The sequence below is a fragment of the Lipotes vexillifer genome, unplaced genomic scaffold (genome assembly GCF_000442215.2).
Source record: "Lipotes vexillifer unplaced genomic scaffold, Lipotes_vexillifer_v1.1 scaffold636, whole genome shotgun sequence".
NCBI lineage: Eukaryota > Metazoa > Chordata > Mammalia > Artiodactyla > Lipotidae > Lipotes > Lipotes vexillifer.
Window position 1 is genome coordinate 566,576 of NW_006786547.1, and position 25,326 is coordinate 591,901.

Consider the following 25,326-nt stretch of genomic DNA (forward strand, 5'->3'; position numbering starts at 1 on the left):
TGATCGCACAGAGGTTTGTCAATTTACTAAGTCTTTTCAAATAACTAGTATTTGGCTTTGTTGATCCTTTCTATTTCATTCTTGTGTTTTTTGTCTCATTAGTTTCTCTTCTTATCTTTATAGTTTCCTTCCTTTTGCTTTGCTTGGGGTTATTTCCAAGTGGGGTGTTTAGCTCTTTAATTTTCAGCCTTTTAAATTTTATGATGGAAACATTCAAGGCAATAAATTTTTCTTGAGGTACGTTTTCACTGCATTGCATCTGTTTTGATATGTAGTGTTTTCATTACTTTTTAGTTCTAATAATTTTTGAGCGTCTGTTATAATTACTTATTTGATTTGAGTTCTTTAAAAGGCTGTTTTTCAGTTTCAGAAAGCTTGGGGTTTGGGAGCTTTTTAGTTATCTTTTAAAAATCAATTTCTAACCTCTCTGAATTGTAGTCTGTATACTGCTGATTTAGATATTTGTGAAGACTTGCTTTGTAGTCAAGCAGATGATCCCTTTTATAAATGTTCCACGTGGACTTTAAAAGGACACAGTCTCCTCCAGCCACGTTCATTTCCCGCCCTTGCTCTAACACGCTCAATAGGTCAGGCTTACTTAACGTTTGCTCAAATCTTGTGTATCTTGTTTGGTTGTTTTTCTGCCTGCTTCTATCGAAGACCTTGACAGTGGGTTCACCAAGTTCTCCTTGTAGTCATATCAGTATTTGCTTAATATGTTTTAAAGTTGTTATTAGGTGCACATGCATACAACTTTTAGAATTCTTATATCTTCCTGTTGAGCGAAATCTTTTACAATTGAGGTGAACCACTTTGGCTCTAGTACTGCTCTTTGCAGTAAAGTCTATTTGAACTAATATTAATACCATTTCTCCAGCATTCTTTGGTTAGTATTTGTATATCCTTTTCTCACCCTTTTGCTTTCAACCTTTCTTTGCTCTTATTAGGTGTATTACTGTACTTATAAACTGCTTCTAGCTGGATTTTTAAAATTCTAGTCTGACAGTCTTTGCTTTTCAACCAATTAGTTTAATCCATTTACATTTATTGTAATTACTGATATAAATTGTGTTTAGTTGTACTATACTAACTTGTGCTTTCTATTTCTCCTACTTCTTCTGATCTTTTTTCCCTTTATTTCATATATTTTTTTGTCTTTTTCACCCTTGTTTCTGTTTTTTTCCTCTATTAGTTTGAAAGTTATAAATTCTATTTCTGTTCTTTTAGTGATTGGCCTAGAAATGTTAACATTAATTTCTGAGTTAACAATATCTAAAGTTAAAATTAATCCAGGGATTTTAGGTCAATTTAGCTTTCTTGCCTGCTTTCCATTTTACCTGCTATTATTTTCCAGGATTTTTTAACACATTGTGGTTTTTCTTAGTTCTAAAAATTAGACATCTATTAAAACTGTCTTATGTATTCTGTCCCTTTTAGAGTTTATGATGTATGGACATGCACATGCACTCCAAGAAAAAGCAGGCTCTTTTTCACTAAAAGAACTTCCTTTGCTATGACCTTTCATTGGGGCCATTTTTCCCTGAAAACTCTGTTTCCTCTCTCTTCTGAAAAAGAATGTTGCAGGGTTTATAGCTATAGCTTGACAGAACTCTGATAAGAGTCCACTGTCTCTTGCACCTGTCGTTGCTGTTGGGACGTCTGCCTTCCGTTCTTGTCACTCCTGGTTTTACTCTTGACTGCCCTTTTGTTTGGGTCTTTCCTCATATTTACTTCAGTTGTGTGTGTTTGTTTTTAATTTTGTTTTTTTTATTAATCACACAGATATATATTTGTTACCACTACGAAGTAACCACTTGCTTATTGCTTTTTTTTTAATTGTGGTAAAATATACATAACATAAAATCATTTTAACCATATTTAAGTGTACAGTTCAGTGGCATTAAGTGCATTCACAGTGTATGCAACCATCACCACTATCTATATCCAGAACTTTTTCATCATATCAAACAAAAACTCTATATGCATTAAACAATCATTCTCCTTTTTCCCCTCCCACAGCCCCTGGTAACTACTGTTTTACTTTCTGTCTCTATGAAGTTGACTCCTCTAGGGACCTCATATAAGTGGAATCACATAATGTTTGTCCTTTTGTGTCTGGCTTATTTCACTGAGCATAATGTCCTCAAAGTCCATCCATGCTGTAGCACATGTCAGAATTTACTTCCTTTTTGAAGCTGAATAAATTCCATTGTACGTGTGTGTGTGTGTGTGTGTGTGTGTGTGTGTATTTGTTTTTGGCATCTGATGGTGGACACTTGGGTTGTTTCCACCTTTTTGGCTATTGTGAATAGTGCTGCTACTATGTACCTTGATGTACAATTATCTGTTCAGGTTTCTGCTTTCAGTTCTTTTGGATCTATACCCAGAAGTGGAATTGCTGGATCATATGGTAATTCTGTGTTTAATTTTTTGAGAAACTGCAACACTGTTTCACACAGCAGCCACGCCATTTTACATTCCTACCAGCATCTCATGAGGGCTCCCAATCGCTGTACATCCTCATCAACACTTATTTTCCTTTATAAAAATAAAATAAAAGGGATCCTAATGGATGTGAAGTGGTGTCTCCTTGTGGTTTGCCTCGCGTTTCCCTCATGACTGATGATGTTGAGGATCTTTACATGTGCATATTGGCCATTTGTGTGTCTTTGGAGAAATGTCTTTTCAGGTCCCTTCCTTGCCTTTTTTTTTTTTTTTTGCGGTACGCGGGCCTCTCACTGTTGTGGCCTCTCCTGCGGCAGAGCACAGGCTCCGGACGCACAGGCTCAGCGGCCATGGCTCACGGGCCCAGCCGCTACGGGGCATGTGGGATCCTCCCGGACCAGGGCACGAGCCCGTGTCCGCTGCACCGGCAGGCGGACTCTCAACCACTGCGCCACCAGGGAAGCCCACCCATGTGTTTTATGTTACAATTCACACACAGCTATTTCACAATAACAATGGTGATGTTATTATCACCAACAATAGTATTACTGCCAGGTATTTTTCATTTTGGGTCTGTAGCCCTAGAGATACATGGTCGATTCACTGTGGCTTTGTGTCATCTGGAGTGTTTCTCTCTTTGTGGTTCACTTGTTTCATCTTTGGGTTTTTAGAGATTGCTTTTTAAATTTAATTTTGTTTGCAATTCTGTGAAGTGTCTGCATGATTCTGAGACCAAATCTATAACAGGAGGCGATGCCCGGCCTCAGGCTGCGGGAATCTGGTGGCCACTCAGGTGCCAGGCGGAGACAGCTCTGGGGCATGGAGCGGGGGCAGGGGCTGGCAAAAGGAGGGGCAAAAGAAGCCCCAGCCCCAGGAGCTGGCCTGACACCCTTACCTGCCAGTTTTTCCTCCCGCCCAGGTTGCCAGGCAGGAGGGAAGGGTCATCCTGACCTCAGGGCTGCCGTACCACAAGGTGAGGACCCCACAGATGACTCACATCTGAGCCTCGACTTCCTGAGCCGCCCACACCTCAGGGCCTGCTTGCCGTGGGGCCAGGGGGAGGGGGGCTGAGCGGCACCACTGCCCCACCCTGGGTAGAGTGGAGGCTCTCGGCCTGGAGCTGGGAAGGCGGGGCCTGGGTGGGCTCTGGGTTCTGGCCCACCGCTCGACGGTTGCACGTGTCCACAGCTCCGGGCCCAGGTTGGGGCTGGGCGCTGCCTCTCGGTGGACTGCTCCCTTAACCCGGCGTTCGGTTCATCCCACAGCGCCAGTTCTGCTTACCAAAAGTGGCCCACTAGGCACTCGCATTCCACGCCCGGCTCCATGCCAGCGAGCCGGGCTTCTTACCCATATAAAGTTTGAGAATAGGTTGAGATCGTTTCGGCCCCAAGACCTCTAATCATTTGCTTGACCGGATAAAACTGCGTGGGTTCGAGCTAGTTTCGTGCGAGAGCGCCAGCTATCCTGAGGGAAACTTCGGAGGGAACCAGCTACTAGATGGTTCGATTAGTCTTTCGCCCCTATACCCAGGTCGGACGACCGATTTGCACGTCAGGACCGCTACGGACCTCCACCAGAGTTTCCTCTGGCTTCGCCCTGCCCAGGCATAGTTCACCATCTTTCGGGTCCTAACACGTGCGCTCATGCTCCACCTCCCCGGCGCGGCGGGCGAGACGGGCCGGTGGTGCGCCCTCGGCGGACTGGAGAGGCCTCGGGATCCCACCTCGGCCGCCGGCTGAGGGCGGCCTTCACCTTCATTGCGCCACGGCGGCGCAGCAAGCCACAGCCGTGATCAGGCATTTCAACGTGTGTGTCACCCACTCGGACATCTTCAGCCGCTGCCAGGTGGGTGCTGCGTGCCCCTTGCCGGCCCTGGGCCAGTGTGGAAGCCCCAGGCTCTGACAGGTGAGGCCCGCGAGGCCCTGGCGGTGGCGAGATGGCCTTGGCGTTTCTGCTCATGTGAGCAGTGGCCACTGCCTGGTTTGTGCGTTTTCTCCTCTCCGCCACCCCCAGACGCCCATGCCCACGGCACGGGGGAGCTTGGTGGGGGGGGGGCCGGTCTGTGGCCAAGAGGTGGCAGAGCGTCGGGGCCCGCATGGCCAAGGTGGGCAGCCGAGAGTGAAAGGGCAGCTCAGGGCGGGTGTCCGCTCAGGGTTGGGAATGTCCTCCTGGCCCAGGGCTGGCCTCCCACGGGGCTTCTGGAGGGAATACAGGGAACCCACCAAAGTGCCTCTGTCTGGGGCGGATCCCATTTTCCGAGGGCAAGGTCCAGAACCATGGATTGCTGCTGGGTCCACCCTGACGGCTAGAAAGGTCTGGCTGAGGAAATCCCCAGGTCGGGGCAGCCGTACCCAAGGTTAAGATCCGTGAGGAGTCTGGGGCCTGGGCGCCAGGGAGGGGTCACCCCTCCCCTCCCCTGCTGGCCTGGGTGCCCTGTCCTGAGCTGTGCAGCTGAGGGGAGGTGATGCGGCCTTTGGGCCCGGCCCTGCCAGGCTGGGGTATGGCTGCCCTCGGCGTTGGGGTCTGCACGGGTGTGGCGGGCAGGGAGGGGCAGGGAGGGCCAGGGCCGGTCCCCGTGCAGAGTGCTGGCTATTCCCAGAATATTCTGGAGTTCAGGCCACGACCATGTTGCATTGGGAGCAGCTCTCAAAGCCCAGCTGTTTGGTGGCAGTTCAGCCTGGCTTCCCCCATCCGGGTACCCGTGGAGGCCGGCGGGGCCCCGCACTTCTGCACAGTCCCCCGGGCCGGCGCCCAGCAGAGTGGGAGGGAGGGAGGAGGGAGGGAAGCCCCTGTTTTCAGATCCTTGGACCCCCACCGTCTGGCCTGGGGTGCAGTCTTTGCAGAAGCTGGGCCCCTGCCTTGCCAGGACGGACGGTAGCCAAGCCGGGCGGCGGGAAGTGCTTTCCCTTGGGCTGGAGCTCGGGAGGACGGTACCGGGTCCCTGCTCAAGGCTGCAAGTGTTGTAAAGACCCCAGGACGTCAGGCGGGGCCTGGAGGGGCATTTTCCTGAGATTTTCAGAGCCTCTGCTGGTGTCTTCTTGAGAAAACGGAAATTGGGTAGCCAGGAGGAAAACCCCACTCGCGCCGCAGGCCACTGGCTGGGGAGCGCCTGAGCCTTCGGACCTGCAAGGGCCAGGCGCGGAGGGCGGCCGCTGCCCTTCGCGGGAAGAGCATCCAGGGCCCCGCTGCCCTCACCCCACGTGTGCCCTGCCTCTTGGCCCCGCCGCTGCCCTGCCCCCCGTGTGGGCCCCGTGGGGGGGGCGTGGAGCTGGTGCAAAGGCAAGAGACAGAGCCGCACCCTGGCGGGGCCAGCCAGTGCCCCCGGGAGACAGGAGACAGTCCCGAGGGGGCAGCGGGGCCCAGGGAGGCCACAGCAGGCGGGACAGATTTGCAGCATTCTAACCGCAGGGCGGGGAGGCAGGAGACCTGGAGCAGGTGGTGCACCTGCCCAGGTAAGGGGTGGCAGCAGCTTGTGACGGGGTTGGGGGTGGGGGGCGGCGCGGAGGTGAGGCACAGAGGATCCAGGATACGATTCAAGGGCGTGGCTGGGATCCTAGGTTTTAGGCTGAGCCCCTGGCCGGCGGCCCGGCAGGTGCTGGGTCTGGGCTCTCGGGAATCTGGTCTGGAGGGCGCGCCGGGGTACACCAAGCTCTTGGGGCGGGGGGAAGGGGCTCACTGCCCAGCGCTGTCCTTCTGTGGTAGATGTGCATGCATTCCACACGTGCCCAGCTGGTGAGGAGGACAGAGACAGGGTCCACGGCTCAGGGCCCAGAAGCAGAAGGTGGCCACACCAGTGGCCACACAGGGCTGCCAGGAGTGGGGTGGGGCGCCAGGCAGAGACCTGTGTGTGCGGCCACACGGGCGGCAGGTGGGAGCCCGGGTGTGAGGCTGGGCAGCAGCGCCCAGTGGGCCTTAGTTGGGGAGAGGGGGTCCCAGGGCCGGGGAGCCTCTGAGGCCCGTGGCTGTCCGGCAGCCTCCAGCGGGGCTCAGCTCCAGAGCGAGGCAGGTTGGGTGTGCCCCAGGGCAGGACCCTCCCTGGGTGGCAGACAGCTGTTTGGGGACATCTACATCTGTGCACAAGGACCCCAAAAGGCCGGCACGGCAGGGCCAGGCGGGCAGAGAAGGGGATCCCTGAGAAGCTCGGATTTCTGAATTTGAGCCCAGCCTCGCTCACCACAGAAGCATCCAGGGCAGGGTGGGAGGACCCAGCTGGCTCTGGGTTAGTGGACTGGTTCCCACCGTGGTCTTCAGGCCGTGGAGCTGGTCACGGTGAGCAGAGGAGTCTCACTGCCCACTTGCAGCAGTGTCTGCACACGGGCTGGGCACCTCGGGCCATGCTCCCCCCGCCTGCCCCCAGAGCCCCTCAGCCACGGTGCTCGCGGCCTCCCCTCAGGAGCTCAGCCTGAGCAGCGGCCGGGAACGGCTGCCCGCCCAGCGCCAGAGCAGTGCTGTCCTCGGGGCCGGCCCAGGGGAACCAGTGGCCCTCTCGCAGGTGGACCCCAAGAAACCCAGAAAAGGGGCTGCACAGATGCCCCAAGGTGATGGCCTGAGGCCCAGTGACCAGTAGCTCCTTGCGGCTGCAGACCCTGCTCTGCACTGAGAGGCCACGGCCAGGGCCAGGGTGGCTCCTAAGCCCATCTGGACATCAAAGGGCACTGGCCGCCGGCCAGCAGGGAGCAGCACGCTTAGGACTGACCCAGAGAGCGCCTCCGTGCTGTGCTCAGCCGGCAGGGTCCCGTCCTGCGCCCCCGAGGGCCCGAGCACCCTGGACGCTGGCTCAGAGCCTCTGCTGCCCCTGCCCAGGCCAGAGCTGGTCGCCTCCCTGGAGAGCTCCCGCCGCCAGGCTGAGTTTCCATTTTCTTTTCCTTCCTTCTGCTATTTTGGTGCCGTTCCCAGAGGGAAAACCCACTTGACACACGAAGCATTCCCAGAGCCTGCCCGGCCACTCTCGGGACTGCTCGTCGGGGTGCGAGGCCAGAGCAAGTGAGGCAGGAGGGACTGTGCCCGGCCACGTGGGGGAGGCCCCTGTCCCAGGGAGGTGGCCCGCCCGCCCACCCCGGGGCCCAGTGGGCGAGGGGCAGTGGGTCTCTCCTAGAGGGCAGGGTCATGGCCCACGAAGTCGGCGACTTGGGCCTGGGACTGTCCATCGGGAACGTCCGCCAAGAGGACATTCCCAGTGCTGTCCACCATGGGAAAGGATCTTATCAAAGAAATTTGAGTTTAAAAAAAACCCTAAGCAGGAGCCCAGGCGTGGCCGGGCATAACGTCTATTTTTCTGTTCCTCCGGCCCCCTCTGCTGTGGTGCGGATTGGGCCATGGCCCCAGTGACGTCAGCCCTTAGAAGTGGGCCCCAGGAGGGGAGAGGCCACTGCAGGATGACAGTCACCCCACCTCAGGGAGCTCTCAGCAGAGCCAGCTCAGGGGTCTCCAGGAAGGGGAGGGTGATGGGCGGGGAGCCTGCAGTTACGGGAGGCTGGGCCTTGGGGACAGGCTCACAGACCCGTCCCGGGAGACCCCAGAGCTGGGCAGGGGCCCTGAGAGGGTGGAGGAGGCCGCACAGGCTGATCTCTGGCACGGGAACGGGTGTGGGCAGAGGGCTCTTGGGGCCTGGGCATGCGAGGGGGACCCTGGGCCAGCGGCCCCCCAGCGCACACACCCACGACTTGGGGGCCTGCAGTGGTGGGGGCCCCAGAGCCCTCCCAGACCCAGGGGCCGGCCGGGGCGCCCATGCTCAGCCTGTCCCCGAGCACGGAGACCCTCCCCAACCCTGATGGCCAACTGCAGATGTAGGAACAGACAGGAAGAGGCACAGCGGCCACTGACCCCGCCCCTCCCCGGCCTTTGTGCTCCGTGGCCCCCAGCCCCGTTCCCACACTCGGTGCCCCCAGGGTCACACAGGCACAGAGGCTGCAGAAGGAGCTGCCCCCACCCTGCACAGGCAGAGACCCCGGGCGGCTGGCTTCTGCAGCCGCAGGCGGGGCCTGTCACAGGCCTTGAGGGTGGCGGGAGCTACCGGACAGGTTTCATCAGGGATTGGGGCCCAGCATGCCCCAAGACTCAGGATGCCAGCTGGGGTGTCGGCCCCATCGGCAAGCTCGGCATAGCCCCCCGGAGGTGACAGCATGGTGGGCCCAGCTGATCACCCCAGGAGGCCCTCCCCCCAGCCTGCAGGGCCTTCCTCTCGGTCCCACCCCTCCCCTCTGGGTCTCATCCAGAGCCCAGCCTTGGTTCCCACCAGATGGCTCTTGGGGGAACTGAGGACCTGGATCACACTGGCCTGAGGACCCCTGCTCCCGGTGGCCCACTTCTTTAGGAAGGATCCTGGGCTGGCGTGACAGCCGTACCCACACCCGTGCACGGACACAGGGCTGCCTGGGCACCAGCCGTCTGGTAGTCTGCCACCATGCCTGCCCCAAGTGGGACTCTCATCCTCCCGCAGGGCTACCAGGGGCCCCCATGCGGTCCGAGATGTGTGCTGAGGCCCTGGGAACAGCCTGGGCCAGGGGACCTGCTGGTCAGCGCCCGGGGAGGTTGGGTGTGTGAGTCCCCAGCCCAGCTCACTCCGGGCGCCCATCCAGGCACCCAGCTCCTTGCTCCTTTTGTGTCTGTCTGTGGGGAAGGTGCCCCGGGGACCAGCGGTCAGGGCCACTCCCCTCTGGACCCTGGTCCTCACGTGTGCTTCTAAGAGGTGCTCCCATGTGCGGTCTGGGGGGCCCCCCCCAGGATGTACCTCCTGGATGTTGACGGATGTTCACTTTTTAAAAGGGCCAAGATGCTTCAAGTCACAATGCAGAGGACGCAGACTCGCCTGACACAGGACAGGCGTGTAGCCCAGACAGGTCACAGTGCAGGGTGGGACGGCGGGCACACTGGTGCACAGACACACAGGATGGAGGGAAGGGTCCACAGACACGGCCAAGACGCTGGCCCCAAGCCAGGCAGGTGTGAGGTGGCCTCAGGGGGAGCTGGTGCAGGCCAGAGAGGACAGGCCTCTTGGAGTTGGAGGGAGGGGCAAAGACCATGTGGGCACCCTCGGCTCTGTCCTCTTGGGCCCAAGGTCAGTGATACACCTTGGGCAGCAAGAGGACACCCAAAACACAAAGTCTGGGGTCTTCCATCCCCCTGCTCTGTGCCCCCCGGCCCACGTCAGTGCCACTCCCTGAGCCCCAGCCACAGAGCCAGCAGGAGCCACTGGCCAGAGGTGTCAGGCCAGCTCTAAACCCGCCGCTCAGTGGGCTCGAAAGAAAGGGGAGGGAGGGTGGGGCGCGGATGACCTGCCTTCTGAGCAAGGGGCAGGCGATGCCAGCCAGGCCCGTGGTGTGGGTGGGGGAGGGCACCCATCTCAGTCCGAGGGTCCTGTGGCCGGGGCTGGGGCTGGCGGAAGGGCAGGAGGCGCACCCTCCCCCAGATGTCAGACAGCACGGCCCACGAGCTAAATCACATGAAATGCAGACTTCAGGGTCCGTAGATAAGGTTTTGTTGGCAGCAGCCCCGCCTGTGTGTTCGTTCGCACACTGCCCACAGCTGCTTTCGCAGAAACCAAGCAGCCCTTCCAGGAAAGCCCCCGCCCCCCCGCCCCGCTGCTGGGGTCGGTGGCGGGGATGGCCGGGCCCCGGGGCCAGGCTGGCATCTAGCAGGGGAGGTGGTCCCTTCTTCCTTTTGAGTACCTGCCAGCTCCAAAGCCAGGGGCCTGGCCCAGGATAGCAGGCCTAGCTTCTGCAGACCCACTGTCCCCTGAGCCCTGGATGCGGCAGGCAGGACAGGCTCACCAGCCTTGGGGTCAGGGGCCAGAGGCAGCCAGCCCCTCAGGGCTGCAGATGGAGGAGGCCCCAGGTAGCTGTGGATTGGGTCTGGGGAGGGTCCTCAGGGTGACAGAGTAGGGCCTGCCAGGCAGTGACTACTCCATCCGTGTCCGAACAGGGCAGGGGCCTTTGGATCGATGGGCAGTGCAGTGGGGGCCCCGTGGGTGGGCAAGCAGCAGGAGCAGGCATGTGTCACCCCCACTCCCACCCGGCCACCTGCCCCTCCCCAGCCGCATGGGTCAGACCGGCTGGGGTGTGGGGGCACCCCCTTCCCAGCCCCTCCCAGGCAGCCCCACTCTCCGCCCGCCCGCCACCCTGAGCGGCGCCACTGGGGGTGGAGCTTTGCTGAGAGCCCATCGTCGGGTACATCTGGGACCAGCACAGACCCCGAAGGTCTCCACAGGGGAGCAGCGTGGCAGGTGGATACCTGGGCGGGTGGGCGCCTAGGTGTGCCCCAGCCAGGGGTAGGGCAGGGCCTCGGGAGAGGGGACGGTGCCCTCCTCCTTGGAGCTGGGGGAGGGGTGGGAGAGAGTGCAGTGCGGGGCCCCGGAAGTGGGGGGCGGGGCTGGGTAGGGACTGCTTCCTCCCCCCATCTCGGCAGACGCACTGCACCAGGCGCAGGTGGCAGTAGAAGAGGGGGCCCTCTCCTGCTTGGCCTGACTCAGTGGCCCTGGAAGGTGCAGGAAGGGGGAAGGGCCGGGGGACGCCCGCCCTTGGGCTCAGCCCCGCGCCCACGCCTCCACACTGCCAGCGCCCTGACTCGTTCCAGCCTGCTGTCCACACCGGCCCCTCCTGACCGCACCGGGCCCCACATCACACCCCAGCTCCTGCAGCACCTGAGCACCCACTCTCTCCACCAGGCCTGCCAAGCCCCAGTTTATATGTCACCTCCTCCAGGAAGTCCTCCAGACCCCCAGCCCAATCCTGGGAATACCACCACCCTTTGGAGAAGTACTTTGGAGCCCCCTCTCCTTGGGCTGAGAGCACGGGGGCAGGGCTGTCCCCTGGCGCCCAGTGCAGGCCTGATGTGAGGGGGTGACAGACTCCAGGCTGCAGGGCTGCCACCTGCTGTCTGAGGGCCCAGCTCCACTTGTCGGTGGGAGGAGGACAACCAGGGCTGCCCCCAGCCCGTGCCGCATCGGCCCCTCCCCGACTTCCCCAGCCTGCCACCCCTCTCTCCGCCGGCTGGCGCCCGCCCCCTCCCACACGGCCCTGGGCAGCCGAGGTCCTCCGCCCCCGCCCCCGCCGGCGCGGGAAGGCTGGCGGGCGGGCGGCCGTTTGCTTTTGAATCTGGGCCGGGCGCCCTGAGTGGCCCTTTCAAAGGCCGGCGGGGGCGGGGGCCGTTCCCAGGCGCGCCCCGCCCTCCGCGCCGCCCCTCCTCCCGCTTTCCCACGCGCCCGCCGCCGGCGGTTCTCACGGCCCGCGCCCCTCCCCCGTCTGGGAACGGCTCGCGCCTGCCGCGCTGGGGGTGCCCGGGAGCCCCGGGAGCCCCGGCAAGGGGGCGCCTCCCGGGCTCATCGGGGACGGTGGAGGGGTATGGCCACCTGGGGGTGTGCTCGAGAGAGGGGTGCTATGTGCTCACACCTGGGGTGTGAGGGTGGGTGGGGTGCTCAGGGGCCACAGCGGAGGTGTGCGTACTGCCTAGGAGAGTGCTGGGGCTGTGGCGGTGTGGACGGTGGGGGGAGGGGGAAAACCAGCTAGTGGGGATAACTGGGGGCCACGGGAGGGGGCTGTGTGCTGCCCAGCGTCTTGCCACGAATGGGCGTCAAGGGGGATGTGCTGCCTAGGGGGAGGTGCTGAGGGGCCAAAGGGGATGGGGAGCCACCCCAGGGCCTGGGTCCAGAGGGCATTCTCTGGCCCAGATTCTGTTTGATTTAACCCAGGGCATGTGGCTACCCACCCACCCTCACCTCACAGAGAGAGCTAGGGGGTCCTGGCCATGCCTGCCTGGGGACAGTGTGCACTGTCCCTCATTGGGGTCTCCCTGCCATGGGAACACGTCCGGGGCCTCCCGTGCAGCTCTCTCACTCTCTCTGTTCCTTCTAAGAGCCTGGGAGGGCTGGGTGCCGGACTTGGGAAATGCAAGGACAGACCCCTGATAAGTGCGAACTTCAGAGCAGAATCCCATGTTTTATCTGAAATTCACATAATGGTCCGCGTTTTCCCTGGCCCCCCTGGAGGGGGGGCTGTGACTGTCTTGTGTCAGAGTCCAGGATGCGACGAGGAGGGGGGGACTTGGCCACCTGTCCAGGCCCAGCGGCTCACACCCCTCTGTCTGCCTCAGTGGACACTGGCCCCGACCCATCCAAGTGAGCTGGACGTGGGGTCTCATTCCGATTGGCTTTAGATGGCCTAAGCTGGGCTGTCAGTCCGGCTGTCGCCATGCAGTGGAGTCTGCACGTCCAGGTCCTAAGTGGGCCCGGGGCCGGGGCTGGCACATTTGGAAGGAGAAGGGGTTGAAGGCTTGAGAGGACCAAGGTACACAGGGCAGGGGGTGACCAATTCCTGGGCCATAGGCCTGCCGGCCCCGGAGAGCCTGAGGGAGGGGCTCAGACCCTCCCCTGTGTCCCTAACCGGGGTGGCCCTAGCCAGGCAGTGCCCCTCAGTCAGGCCTTGTGTCTGCGTTTTGGACACCACGCTTATCTTTCTGCCCGGGGCACGTGGCTTTCCTCCCATTGTCCCAGATGCCACTGTCCCCTCCCCATCTGCTTGGAGAGGCGGATTCTCCGGGTCAGGACTCCTCCCACCCCAGGAACACACCTCCAGACCTCCACCCCCACCCCCACCCCCACCCCCCGGACGTGCGGGGCACTGCAGGCTGCTGGGCGGGCACTGAAAGGCACATCCACTCACGCAGGCCCCGTGTCCTCACGTGACATGCCGGGTCACACAGGCTCCGTGTTCACACGCCTGACTCACGCCCACACGTGGACACACTCAGCTGCTCCAAAGCTGGTACCCTTGCACCCCGAGGACCTGGGTACTTCTGAGACACACGCCTGCGGAGTGCCAGTGCACACACTTGTGCCCAGACCTGGCGCTGTCAGGGTCTGTCACACACCGCAGGCCCCGGCACCCGTGGCCCCTGACCCTCCAGGGTGCTGACAGCGCCAGAGGCCCATCCCCCGCTCTGTCCGCGGAGACATTGTCCCGGCCCCACAAAGGGGATGGACCGTGGCCTGGTGGGGGAGGGGCTGGGCCTGTGGGAACTGACCTTCCTGGGCCTGGGGGCAGGGCGGGCACAGAGCAGGGCCCCTGCAGGGCTGCCATCCTAGGTCTCCAGCAGTGGGGACAGAGGGCCGCAAGCCTGCTTCACAGGTCAGAAGAGCACTGGCTGGGATTTTAAACCTTCCCAGGCAGGCCCCATCTCAACCACACACCTCCCCGGGGGCCTGGGGCCTGGTCCTGCTGCCCCAGCTTGTGCCCCTGGCTGGCAGGTGGGGGGTTGAACCCTGCAAGTGCCTGGGGTCTCGGCTGTGACGGGAGGGGCCGCAGTTCTCCCAGCCCCCAACCCAGTGCCAGGGCCAGCAGGGCCTTCCTGGGCCAGGCCAGCTTGTCTTGAAGGAGGCTCACAGCCCCACCCCCCCGGGCACTTGGGGGGCAGCTGACCCAGGACCCCTCAAACTGCTGCCGGACAGTGTGGGAGAGTGAGGTGTGGAGCCGACCCAGGGCGGCACCTAATTGCTTTCTCCACAGCCGCCTCCTCGTCTGCCTGTCCGCGAGGTGTCAGGCCCGCCCCCAGGCCAGGGGTCTTTCATACCAGCCCTTTGTCCCTGGCCCTGCACCATTTGTTGGGGGCAGCTCTGGGGGGTCATGGTGCACAAGCCAGCCTAGGGAGGCCTCTGGACCCACCGGCCTCAGGACCTCAGGCAAGGTGGGGCAGGGGGTGGTGCTTGGCAGGGACCAAATGGGCCATAGGGCCCTGGGAACTGACACTGGTGCCCAGCAGCTCCTCTGGCACGAGTAGGAGACACTTGCCAAGTGTAGGTGTGTACGGGAAGGTGCCAGAGACCCCGCCACCCCATGCTGGCTTTTCTTGCCCAGTGGTCGTACGGGGATGATGTTTATTTTCTTCTGCTCTTTTATGCTTTGCTGTAAATTTGCTCTCAGTGAGCGAGAAATGGGCCACTACTCTAGAGCGTGTCACAGCTCCTCAGCCCAAGCCCCCTTCCTCCCTGCCTGTGGGGTCTCCTGGGGCCTGGGTACCAGACTGACCGTACCTCACATCCCACTGGGTGGTGGGCCTGAGGGCAGGGAGAGCGGCTGGCCTACCAGGGAGCACGGTCAGGCCGGCTGCTGGCTGGGCAGGGAGCCTTGCCCAGGTCCTCTTCAGAATTGGGTCCCTCCACTAGGCTCCCAGCCTGGAAAGGCCACTTCCTGCCGCCCTGTCCCCTAGGGACCACTGGTCCTCTCTCACGCCCTGTGCCCTGGCAGCCCCTGGTGAGACCCATCTCCCACCGCGCCCCCCTCAGCCCCCGACTCGGGGAGGCCAGGGGCTGATGGGGGTCCAAGGGTGTTTATAAGCAGTTTGCACGGCACTGCTCTCAGCCCTGGCAGGGGCTGGTGGGCTCTGGGCAGGAGCGTGTGCAAGGCCCCTCCCACCGCACTCTGTGGCCCAGTCAGGCCTGCCTGTGACAGCCCTCTCCCCACTCCCAACACCGGTGCACCAGCCGTCCACTACCTGGTGGCACAGCAGACACCACGGACCACGGCAAGTGTGCGTCCACGGCTGGTGGGAGCAGACGTGCCTGGGGACACACAGTTCAGGACAGACCCCGTGACCTCGCCCCTGCTCAGCTCTGGCTGCACTGGTGGCAGTCACTCCCCGGGGAGAGTGATGGGTGGGGGTGGGATTCCTGGGCTCAGAGCTGAGAGCTGGCCTGCTCGTGGGCATGGCTCCCAGCACCTGGGAACCGACCCCTCAGCCCTCCAGCTTCCCCCTCCCCGAGTCCCAGTCTTAGAGGAACGGAGGGTGCCAGCTCGCACACCCGCCAAGCCCAGCGAAGGGCTGGGGGTGCCTCCCAGGGAAGTGGCCTTTCCTGCCCTCCTTGGGCCTGGGGGGAGGGAACAGGCCGTAGAGGGCGGACCACCAGGCCTGGCCCACCTGGCTTTGGGTCCCGGACCACCACCAGTCCCCTGGGCCAGTCCCGGCCAGCAGCCCAGCCCCGGAGAGGCAGCCTCACGCCCTGGGGTTGGGCGTCACGGTGGACGTTAGCCCCAAGCACCCTTGGAAGTTGTGGCAACCAGGCATGCAGGTGGACCCCTGGGACAGGGGAGCCAGGAACCTTCCCAGCCCCTCCTGCCCGACTCACCTGGCCCCTCCCACCCAGCCAGGCTCTGGGGGTGGAGGCCCGCCCTGCCCCCATGCTCCCAGGCTGGATGGGGGCAAGGAGACTGGGCGGGACTAACAAGACCACACTGTCCACCAGTCCAGGGCGCCCACAGCCCCCCACTGGCGTCTGCCCAGATCTGCTGGTATCCGAGGCTGGGGTCTGCACATCCCCTGCAGGAGGTGGACCTGGCTCAGACACCACCTGCACGCATCCCCTCGGCTGGGGGCTGGTGGGGTAAGGACCCTGCCAGGTGTGGGGTCCTGGCCAGCCAAAGTGTGACCGTGAGCAAGCTACTCAGCCCCTCGGAGGCCCCTTCTCTGTGATGGGAGGTCAGGGGCTCCGTCCCCCTTTGCGTGGGGAGGGTGATGGGTGTGCGCTCAGCTCCGAGCCCCACAAGGGCAGGGCCGCAGCCACCCACAGCAGGCGGTGAGGCAAGCGTTGCTGGGCCGTGAGGTGGACAGGGAAGCCCTGGGGGACCACAGGACGGGGGATGGGCAGGTGGCCCAGAACTGGCTTTTCCAGCCGGGAGTGGGGGTGGGGGCCAGGGTGGCAGCAAGACCCGACAGTGGGCAGCGGCGGCGGCCGTGGGAAAACCAGCACCGGCGCTTCCCGAGGGTGGGGCCGGCCCTCCGGACAACAGCACCGGGTGTTTGTCTGCGCGCAGTGACTCAGCGTGAGCTGGCAGCCCCGCCCAGGCGTGCACACCGCCGGTCCTGGGAAGGCTGGCGGACCCCTCGCAGAGGACCCCACCCCACCCTCCTCCTGCTGAGCCGTCCCTCCCACACCTGCTGGTGCTGTCCCCTCGGGTGGCCTGGACAGGGAGAGCCTGGGCCTCTGTGGCAGGCAGCCCAGGGCAGCGGCCGGAGGCTAGACGGCCCGGCGTTTCTCAGCTTCGTCCCCAGCTGGACCTGGAGTGACCACTGGCCTGACCTGCAGCCCGGGCTCTGCCCTCACTCCTGCCCCAAGAGCCCCTGGACCTGCAACCAGGAGGGCAAAGCCCACAGCGGTCTTCCTGTGCCGGAGGCCGGCCCAGAGTCTGGCCACGGTCGGTGGGGGGAGGCCCCCCCAGAGAGACCCAGGGGAGGGTCCTGCGTGAGGATCAGCCTCGCCCCCCCAGCCTCCCAGCAGAGGTGGCCCTGCCCTCTGGCGCCTGCCCACCCCCCTGCCACCCCGGGCTGTGATGCTGGAGGCCAGGCAATGAGGCCACAGGTAAAGCAGGCTCCGTGATGAAAGGCCGTGGGAAGAGGGTGTGGGGGGGCAGGGCAGGAGCCCTCTCCCCGCCCCAAGCCCGTGGCTCTAGGAGCCCGTGGCCACCGCCTACTACCCACCCCAGGCGCTCTGTCGTCCAGGGCACTGACAGGGCTCACCAGGTGAGGAGGGGGCCCGGAGCCGTCGCTTGAGCACCCATCACGGTCCCTCCTCCCCGTGGACAGGCTCACCCCCCGTCCCGTGACAGGATACCTGCATGTACCCGCCTGGGAGCTGGGTTTCAGCAGGCGCCCGGGCCCCCCACCCCATCTTCTTGCCTCGCTCTGGGAATCTTATGTCCAGACCTGACACCCCGCCAGGCAGTGGTTGTCATGGAGCAGCCCCAGGGTGGCCACAATGCGAGTGCAGGATGGGCCGCACAAGCCCCACCCCCACCCTCACCCTCGGGGACAGTAAGGTCGGTGGGGCTGAGCCCGCTACGTGTCCTCGACCTGGACTCTGCGTGGAAGCGAAAATGGCTTTGCTCCTCTGCCCCTCACACACTCGGTGTCCAGGAGCCGCCAGACCATGCCAGCCCCTGGCACAGGGCAGGCAGCAGGAGTCAAGAAGCATGGACGGGCTTCCCTGGTGGCGCAGTGGTTGAGAGTCCACCTGCCGATGCAGGGGACACAGGTTCGTGCCCCGGTCCGGGAAGATCCCGCATGCCGCGGAGCGGCTGGGCCCGTGAGCCATGGCCACTGAGCCTGCACGTCCGGAGCCTGTGCTCCGCAACGGGAGAGGCCACAACAGTGAGAGGCCCACGTACCACAAAAAAAAAAAAAAAAAGTGTGGACACTGAAATGGCTCCGGCATGCCCCAAAATGGGCTGAGGGGTCAGAGCAGCTCTAGGGCTGCCCACCCTGACCCTTCGATGCTGGGCCTGCGTCCCCCACCAATGTTGAACCATCCCAGGGGGCCCAGGCTTGGCTCTGGATTTGGGGAGGACAGCTGGGTGATGGCAGAGGCCTCTAGCATCTTAGGAATTAGAAGAGCCTGCCCAGGGCCCACTTGGAGCCCATGCAGTCAGGGAGGGCTCCCAGGACGTGGTGCGCCCCATGGTCTTGCAAGAAGAGGAAGGGAGGTGTCGTGTGTCTCTGTGAAACCCCCTGGGCAGACCCAGAGCTGCAAGGAACACAGGGCTGGGGCTGGAGGGACGGAGAGCACCTCCACAGACTCAGCACCTCCTCCATCCCTAGGCTTGCAACTGTCACCAGTACCTGAAGGTCTCCAAGGATGTAATGAAGCAGCTTGTGTGGCTCAGCGGCCACCCAGAAGGCCCTAGCAGTACAGGTGAGTGTGCCTTGCTCAGGAGAGGGCTCCGTGGAGTCTGTGGGCAGTGGCCCAGCTGCTGGGTGCTCCCAGGGCTAACCTCCGGGGACGGCCAGGGAGGTGCCGGTGCCAGGGTGGGGGTGTGGGGGTGGACAGTGTCCAGGGCCGGGACGAGGGCCGCGGCCTCTGCTCCCCTCTGTGTGGTGTGCAGGCCACTGGTCCAGGAGACCAGGAAGCTCTGGCACTCAGGGCCCCCGGGGTAGTGTCCCCCACTTTCTCTGCAGTGGGCCCTGCTTAGTCACCCTGCCCCATACGTGGAGCGCACCCGCACACGGACGCATACGTGTATCTTGCACATGAAGACACACACACACGCTCACTGGCACATGCGCTCTCACACGTGTGTCCGTGCACACTCGGTCACGTGCGCACACAGATGAATGCACACGGGCAGAGCGCACACGTTCACCTGCGTACACTTGCATCGCTGGCCTTGCCAAGTAGCGGTCTGAACGTAGATGAGCCTGGGTGCACAGGAAGGAGGGCGAGCCCCGCTGTCCACCCCCACCAGGGCAGGTCCTATTCAGGGGCCCGGCCTCAGTTTCCCTCCGTGGAGGTCAGGATGGGGTGGCTACAGAGGGCATCTTGGGGCAGCCGAAGGGGTGAGCTTGAGGCCGGGGTGCCTCCGGGCGCCTCTGCACAGCTGGTGTTCCTCCAGCTGTCTTCTCAGTGTCCTTCCCGCCTCCCTTGGAGATTTGGAGCCACCCACGTAGTGGTTGAGCTGTCACGACGGCCTGTGTCCGGCCCTGTGCAGCTCTCAGCTCTCCACAGCATAGCCAGGACGTGCTGGAGGCTGGGGGGAGGGACAGGGCACAAGCAGCGCCCCCCACAGGGCCCCCCCCCGGGGCTCCAGGCCCGCCGAGCCCCCGACACCCCACCCAGAGGCTCACACTTGTCCTGGGCAGCACCCTCACGAGCTGGCAGGTAAGGTCTGGGGCCAGACAGGCTGTGGCAGAGCAGGGAGGCCAGACGGAGGTCATGGCCTCGCTGGGCTCCACGGGGGCGGCAGGGCTGGTGTGGGCGCCTCATCCATTCAGATCTGGCTGCAGTTAATCTGGAACCGTCTGCAAAGAAATGTTTGCCAAGCAAATTACGAGGGTCAACGGGCCTGGGGGACGCTTCTCCCACCTGCTGGCCAGGGGTCCTCGGCCGTCGCCGCCTCCATCCTTCACTGGCCCCTGGCTGCTGCCGGTCTGGCCATCACATCGTGCCCTCAGTGCGGGTGGGGCCCTCCCGCAGGGTCAGGAGGAGGCCACCTCCCGGGGTCTCTCCCCCACCCTGAGCTCCAGCGGTCCCTTGGGCCCCTGCCCGCCCACCGACCTGGTGCTGGCTGGTTGCGAAACTCCCTCCTTGGCAGTGGGCTTATCTGCTCATCGCCACCGACGGGCCACCCCCACCCCACCCTGCCCGCCGGTTCTCAGGCCCCCAAGTGCCCTAATCGGCCGATCTTACGCCCAGAACATGGTTCCCAGGGACCTTTGAGCCCCAAGAACCTCCCAAGGTGTGAGTTCCCATGGGAGGGGACTGGGCTGGCGCCAAAGCTTCTTGGCCCCCTGCCCTTTGCCCTCTCTGCTGGGGGTGGGGGAAAGGCTGGGCACTTCAAGGTGCCCTGTGGGCGCTGGGGCTGCCAGTCTATCCTTAGACCCTGACATCCTTGATTGAGAGGTGACGAGGCCGCCCAAATCGAGGATGAACGGGAGACAGGTGAGTCCTGGGACCACCCACCAAGGACACAAGGGGCCCTGGCATCTGGACCCACCCCAGGATGGGGCAGAGGGGACCACTCTGAGGGGATGGTCCCTGTGCCCTGGGGGGTTGGGGGGCAGTGTCAGGGAGGGCTGGGAAGACAGAGGGGTCAGTCGCCTGTCACCCAGAGGTCCCTGGGTAGGAGAGGCAGGGGGTGGGGTGGCTAGGGAAACGGAAGGAGGGGCCCCTGGAGAGAGTGGGGTGGGGGCCGCATGCCTAAGGGCGGGGGCTCAGGGTGGCTGCTCCACCTGTCCAGGCTCAGCCCCAGAGGAGGCCCCTGGGGGCTGCACCTACGAGCCCTCTTGCCACTGGCTGGAGGAAGAGGACCTGCAGAGCCGCGTGCCGGCCACACTGGGCGACGGCACCCGACTGCAGCTGTCGGGGGTCCCGGCAGGCGTGCTGCGGAGGCTGGGGCTGCGGCATTTCTACTGCTGCACGGGCTGCGGCAAAGTCTTCTGGGAGGGCTCCCACCTGGGCCGAGTCGCCGAGAACTTCCGAGAGGTTCTGGAAGGTGTCCCCGGCTCCCGCGAGCCGAGCAGAGCCCCCAGCCCAGCCGGCAGCCCCTCCTGAGGACTGGGCCCATGCCCCCGTGGCCTGCGTCACCCCTGGGGGCCCAGGCAGCCGGCAATAAAGTGGAAAAGCTGCACAGGTGGTGGCCGTGGACTCCCGCTGCTGGTTCCCGTTTCACCCCATAGCCCCGAGCAGCCCCGAGCGCGCTCAGCCCCTCGCAGCTGTCCCGGGAAGACGGAGCTTTCCTCGCAGTCAGGAGGCTTGGACCCCGAGCCAAGAACTGCCCAGCGCTCAGCAAGGAGGCATTCGGGAGGCATGCCTGGAGGAGGAAACGGCCTGGGCAGAGGCCCGAGGGCCGCACCGGGGTGCGCTCCCCAAGTCTGCTGGCGCTCAGCAGGGCTGGAGGGGTGCAGGACGGGTGGCTGGGCCCCATGTTCTGCGTGGTCCACCCACCTTGCTGTGGCGGTACGCGCCGGCCCCCGCACCACTCACTCCCGGCAGTGGGCCCAGGGCCCAGCCGGGCCGCCCTCGAGACCCTCCCGGCACTTCAGACTCCAGTGAGCGTGGATGGGGGCCCTTCCTAGGGAGCAGGCCCCAGCTGGGCCATGTCCTCACAGGGCCTCTTTCCTTCACGCAGGCTCAGAGCTGGGTGGCCTCCTCACGTGAGCGAGACCAGCAGGCGGCACCGTGTTGGAGGGCCCTGAGCATGTGTGCGTTTGAGCCTCCATCCTCCCGACGGCAGGAGTAGCTGCCGCCCCCCCCCCAAGGGAAACTAAGGCTCAGAGCCAGTGCCAACACCCAGAGGGCCCACAGGGCCGGGCGGTGGAGCCGGGTCGGGGCTCCTGCGAGCAGAGGGCCTGGGCACAGACCCGTCTTGCCCTCGCCTGCCTCCTCCTGGCTCACCCCCAGGAATGCGCACCCACCCCGGCTCACATCCCTTTCCTGTCCTTCCTGCCCCGGGGCGGAAACCAGCTCAGATTTGCTGAGGAGCCAGGCGGAAGCCTCGGAGTGGCGGGGCCGGGGGGCGGGGGAGGGTGCCGCCTCTCCCCAGGGCGGGGCACACCTGCAGGCCCACGGGGCACGGACGGTGCCATGCCGGCCTCTGCCCCGTCCCTCTGTTCCTGACCACACGAGGGTGGCCAATGCCTCTGAGCCCCCCAGGGTACAGCCCCCCGCCGGGTGCCCAGCACTGACCCACTCAGCTCCGCGGCAACCCAAGGGCCTGCTGGGCCAGGGCGTCGCCCCACAGGTGGAGAGAGGAAGGCCAGCCCAGGGACGTGGGCCGCGTGCAGGGCCGGCTCTGCCACTGCAGCCCTCCTCCACCCCGAGGCCAGAGCCCAAGGGGCGGGCAGGGGCGCCGGGTGAGCGGGCGCCCACCAGGCTGGGGACCCTCCGCGCTGGGCTGCCGCTTCCAAGAGCGGGACCTCCAGCCGCACGTCCTGTCCTGGGACGGCAGCCCCGTCCACACTCCTTCCCGCCGTCGGGTTAAGAGGAAGCAGCCGGGGGTGCCGGCTCCGCTCCGCAGCCCAGCTGCATCCTGGAGACTCTTCTGTGACCCGAGGCCCTGGTGTCGCAGCCGGCCCTGGACAGACAGAGGCCGGAGCCAGGGAGAGGCCAGGACCACAGGCTCAGGGAGACAGGGCCCGTGTCCTTCCAGGCCCGCCAGGCAGGTCCGGCCCCAGCTCCACTCTGCCCTTGCCCCTGCTCAGCCCGCTAGGGAGAGAAGAGGACAGCTGACTGGGACCTGGTCCTCACGCCACGCCCGCCCCATCCAGCTGGGCTTCCCGCCTCCCCACCCCTCTGCTGCCCACACTGGCTGCGTCTGTCCGGGGACCCTCCGGCCTCACCCGCTCACTGCCAGCCCACCCTAGGCCCCAGCCCCCACCCTGGTCCTGGCCCATCGGGAAGTGCCTTCCTTGCCCCGTGACCGCTTCAGGCCCCTTTCTGGGCTAGGGGTCAGACGCCAGGCCGACAGGGTGGGCTGTGGCCCCGGTGCCAGGCCTGCCGCTGCAGCGATTGTCTGCTGCAGTTCCTGCCCCGGGCGTCCTTCCTCCGCTCAGGCCGCGGCTGGCCCGGGGCTGAGCGTGTGTTATTTGATCTCTATCCTCTCGGCCCTTCTACCAGGTGTCTGGGCTGCTGGGAAGAAACGCTCTCCTCTTTCCCACGCTCCCCGACACATTTTAATGAATTAGCTGGAAGCCCCGCCCCCACTGCCCGCCTGCCCGCTCACCCTCCCACCCCTGCCGAGCGCTTTAAGGTGGCCACGGGCCTCGGCCCAGCTCTGGCCATCGCCCCTTCCACACTGTCCTCTCCCGGCCGCCCCTCCCAGACCTTCCCAGCCTTGCGGAAGGTCCCCAGAAGGAGGACCCCAGAAGGGGTCCCCAGAAGGAGGAGGGAGCCCTCTCCAGCCCTGGACTCCATCCCACCATGGCCTTCCAGGGTGTCACCCCTGGGCCAGCTCCCAGGAGGACAGGGGTCCAGCCTTGTAGTCAGGGTGGGGCCTGTCCCCCCAGATCCAGGTTGAGGGCTTCTCCTTCAGAGCCAGTGAGCCCCCTGCCTGTTTGTGGAAGTGACCACACCACCAAGGAATGCCACGCACATGGGAGGGGCTTCTCTGAGCCCCAGGACTGGGTCTGCAGGGATGAGCCTCCTCCCCCCGCCCCCTCCCCCCGCAAGGCATTTGGAACAAACGTCCTCCTTTTGGACGTGTCCTTCAGCAAACGTGAGCAAGTGATTCCTGGAGCCCCACATGTCCCTCCTCCCTGCCCTGTCCTTGAACAGGGCAGCTCCGGGCACATGGGGCGTGGGCCAGAGAGACCCCGAGAAAAACTACCCTCAGCCGCGGTGGAGCAGAAGCCACGGGCCTTCCATCGGCTCCCCGTGGACAGGTGGACAGGGTGGCCATCACCCCAGCCCCACAAACGAGCAGCGCGTTGAGGGGGAGGCCCAGGGAGTAGCCAGGGCTACACCCGTCTGACCCATGCTCCGAAGCAAGGGTGGGGCGGGCAGCGACCTCAGGCTACGCTCCTGTGGCCACTCCAGCCGCACCGTCCCTGCCAGGGGCACCGAGCTGCCGATTTCATGGCTCGAGGTGGCGGCCGCGCGTTCCCACACTGAGCTCACAGGGGTCCTTTGTCTCGCGCCCGCCAGGGGTGTCAATGGGACTTTTCTCCCAGGCTCTGCTCCCGGACCCAGCGGGGCCTCCAGATGCTCTTCTCCAGGCCAGGGGGCCTCAGCCCACCTGGGCTGGGGCTTCTCTGTGAACCTACCACCTTCTGGGGACGGCCCTGGGCACAGCCAGGCCCTGGCAGATACACAAAAACCACAGACGTGACTGGAAGGAGGTCCTGCCCTAGACGTGTCCTCAGAGCTCCCTCCCCTCCATGCTGCTCCAGGGAGCGGCAGGCAGGGGTGGGTTGCCCAACAGGTCATGGCCTCGCACAGGGTCACACCTCCCCACTCCAAGGGTCCCTGCCCAGAGGTGAACTTGGGCCTGGGTGCACAGAGCCCAGGACAGCCTCGGCTGGGCCTCCCTCTGAGCCATGCCTTGACTCTGGTGCTGGAGAGGTGGTCAGGGACCCCACCCAAAAGGTGGTCAGTTCAGCAGCCACTAATCCAGGGCCCCTTACTGCGCCCAGGGACACGTCCCCACAGGATGAGTGGGGCAAAGGAGGGGCTCCCAATAGGGGCACCCACGGCCAGGCCAAGCACAGCCCCGGGCTTACCCACCTGCATAGTGGACAGCTCCTGGGGGTGGGGGGTGGGGGTTAGGTCTGAGCAGAACAGCTGGGCCACCAGCCTCAGGAAGTGAAGAGCTCAGCAAGGGGCTCGGGCAGCCCTTCCTGCGGCCACTGGAAGGACCCCGAGGGAGTCAGCCAGGGTCAGGCCTGAGGTCTTGCCCAGTGTTTCCTTCGGTTTGGCTGCAACTCCTCCCAGGTCACGGATCAAGGTGAGGGCTCACCCTGTGAGTCTCGAGGCCTGGGGGGCATGGGGCAGACACCCACCGAGCTCATCCGCAAACAAGGCCTAACAGGGTGGCCTCCCGAGCGGAAGCCCTGAGCTAACTCCCCGGGAATTCCCAGCAGCCTCTGAAACACTCCCAGCGCCTGCCCCAGGCCTACTGCTCCGAGATCCATTCCACCGACGACCACAGCAGAGCTCTAGACTGTTAAATCCTAGCGAGGAAATGGGGCCGCACTGTTAGAGTGTCAATAAAAGATGCGTTTACTGTTTGGAAATGAGTCATTTCAGAGCTCTCTTTCAGAGCAGCATTGGCACCTTCCCTGGGGCTGCTCACCTGGCCAGGCCTTACCGGTCCCGTTCGTGCTGATGGGGGTGGCCCAGGAGAGCGCGGCAGGCCCCCACTGAGGAGCCCCACTGCCAAACCGCCCCCAGCCCTGGGCCTCCGCACCACAGACCTGCTGCTTCTCCGGGCAGGGCAGAAGCCTCAGGGCCTGGCCCCTCATGCCAGTCAAGTTAGGGAGCAAACTCGGGGTGACCCGGGCCGCCAGGGGAGCCGTCCTCGAGCGGGAGGGCCCCGCGTGGCTGAGGTCACACGCCCGAGCTCTTCGTGGGGGTGTCAGCCTCGTGGAAATGCGTCCCGCGGGCCGGGCTTGGCGGGTCTCCGCGAGCGCCCGGGGTGCTGGGAACGCTGAGGGTCCGTGGCCAGCGCTCCAGGAGAGCAGAGTGAGACCGGGGTCTCTACCCAGGCCCCCCGAGTCTGAAATGCCCGCGAAGACCCACCCAGGGGAGGCCGCCCTCGGGTCCCCTCGGGGTCGCGCTCGGCCCTGGGCCGGGCCTGGTCTGTCCTCACAGGGAGCTTGGAATTCCCCGGGTGGCCGGACGGAGAGTGGGCGGGACGACGGTAGAGACGCGGACTCTCTCCCGCCCCCGCCCCCCCCCCCCCCCCCCCC

The 25,326-nt window shown here is 63.5% G+C and overlaps 1 protein-coding gene across 1 annotated transcript in view; it reads left to right on the forward strand.

Annotated features, from left to right (window-relative positions):
- The window catches only part of EXD3 (exonuclease 3'-5' domain containing 3), a 55,908-nt gene extending 35,435 nt beyond the window's left edge, over positions 1–20,473 (forward strand). The window contains 6 exon segments of the mRNA XM_007459000.1: positions 3,365–3,418; positions 3,634–3,686; positions 4,212–4,290; positions 18,025–18,118; positions 19,823–19,861; positions 20,160–20,473. Of these exon segments, the coding sequence (XP_007459062.1) occupies positions 3,365–3,418; positions 3,634–3,686; positions 4,212–4,290; positions 18,025–18,118; positions 19,823–19,861; positions 20,160–20,473 (633 nt within the window).
- Positions 20,474–25,326: the final 4,853 nt, after the last annotated feature.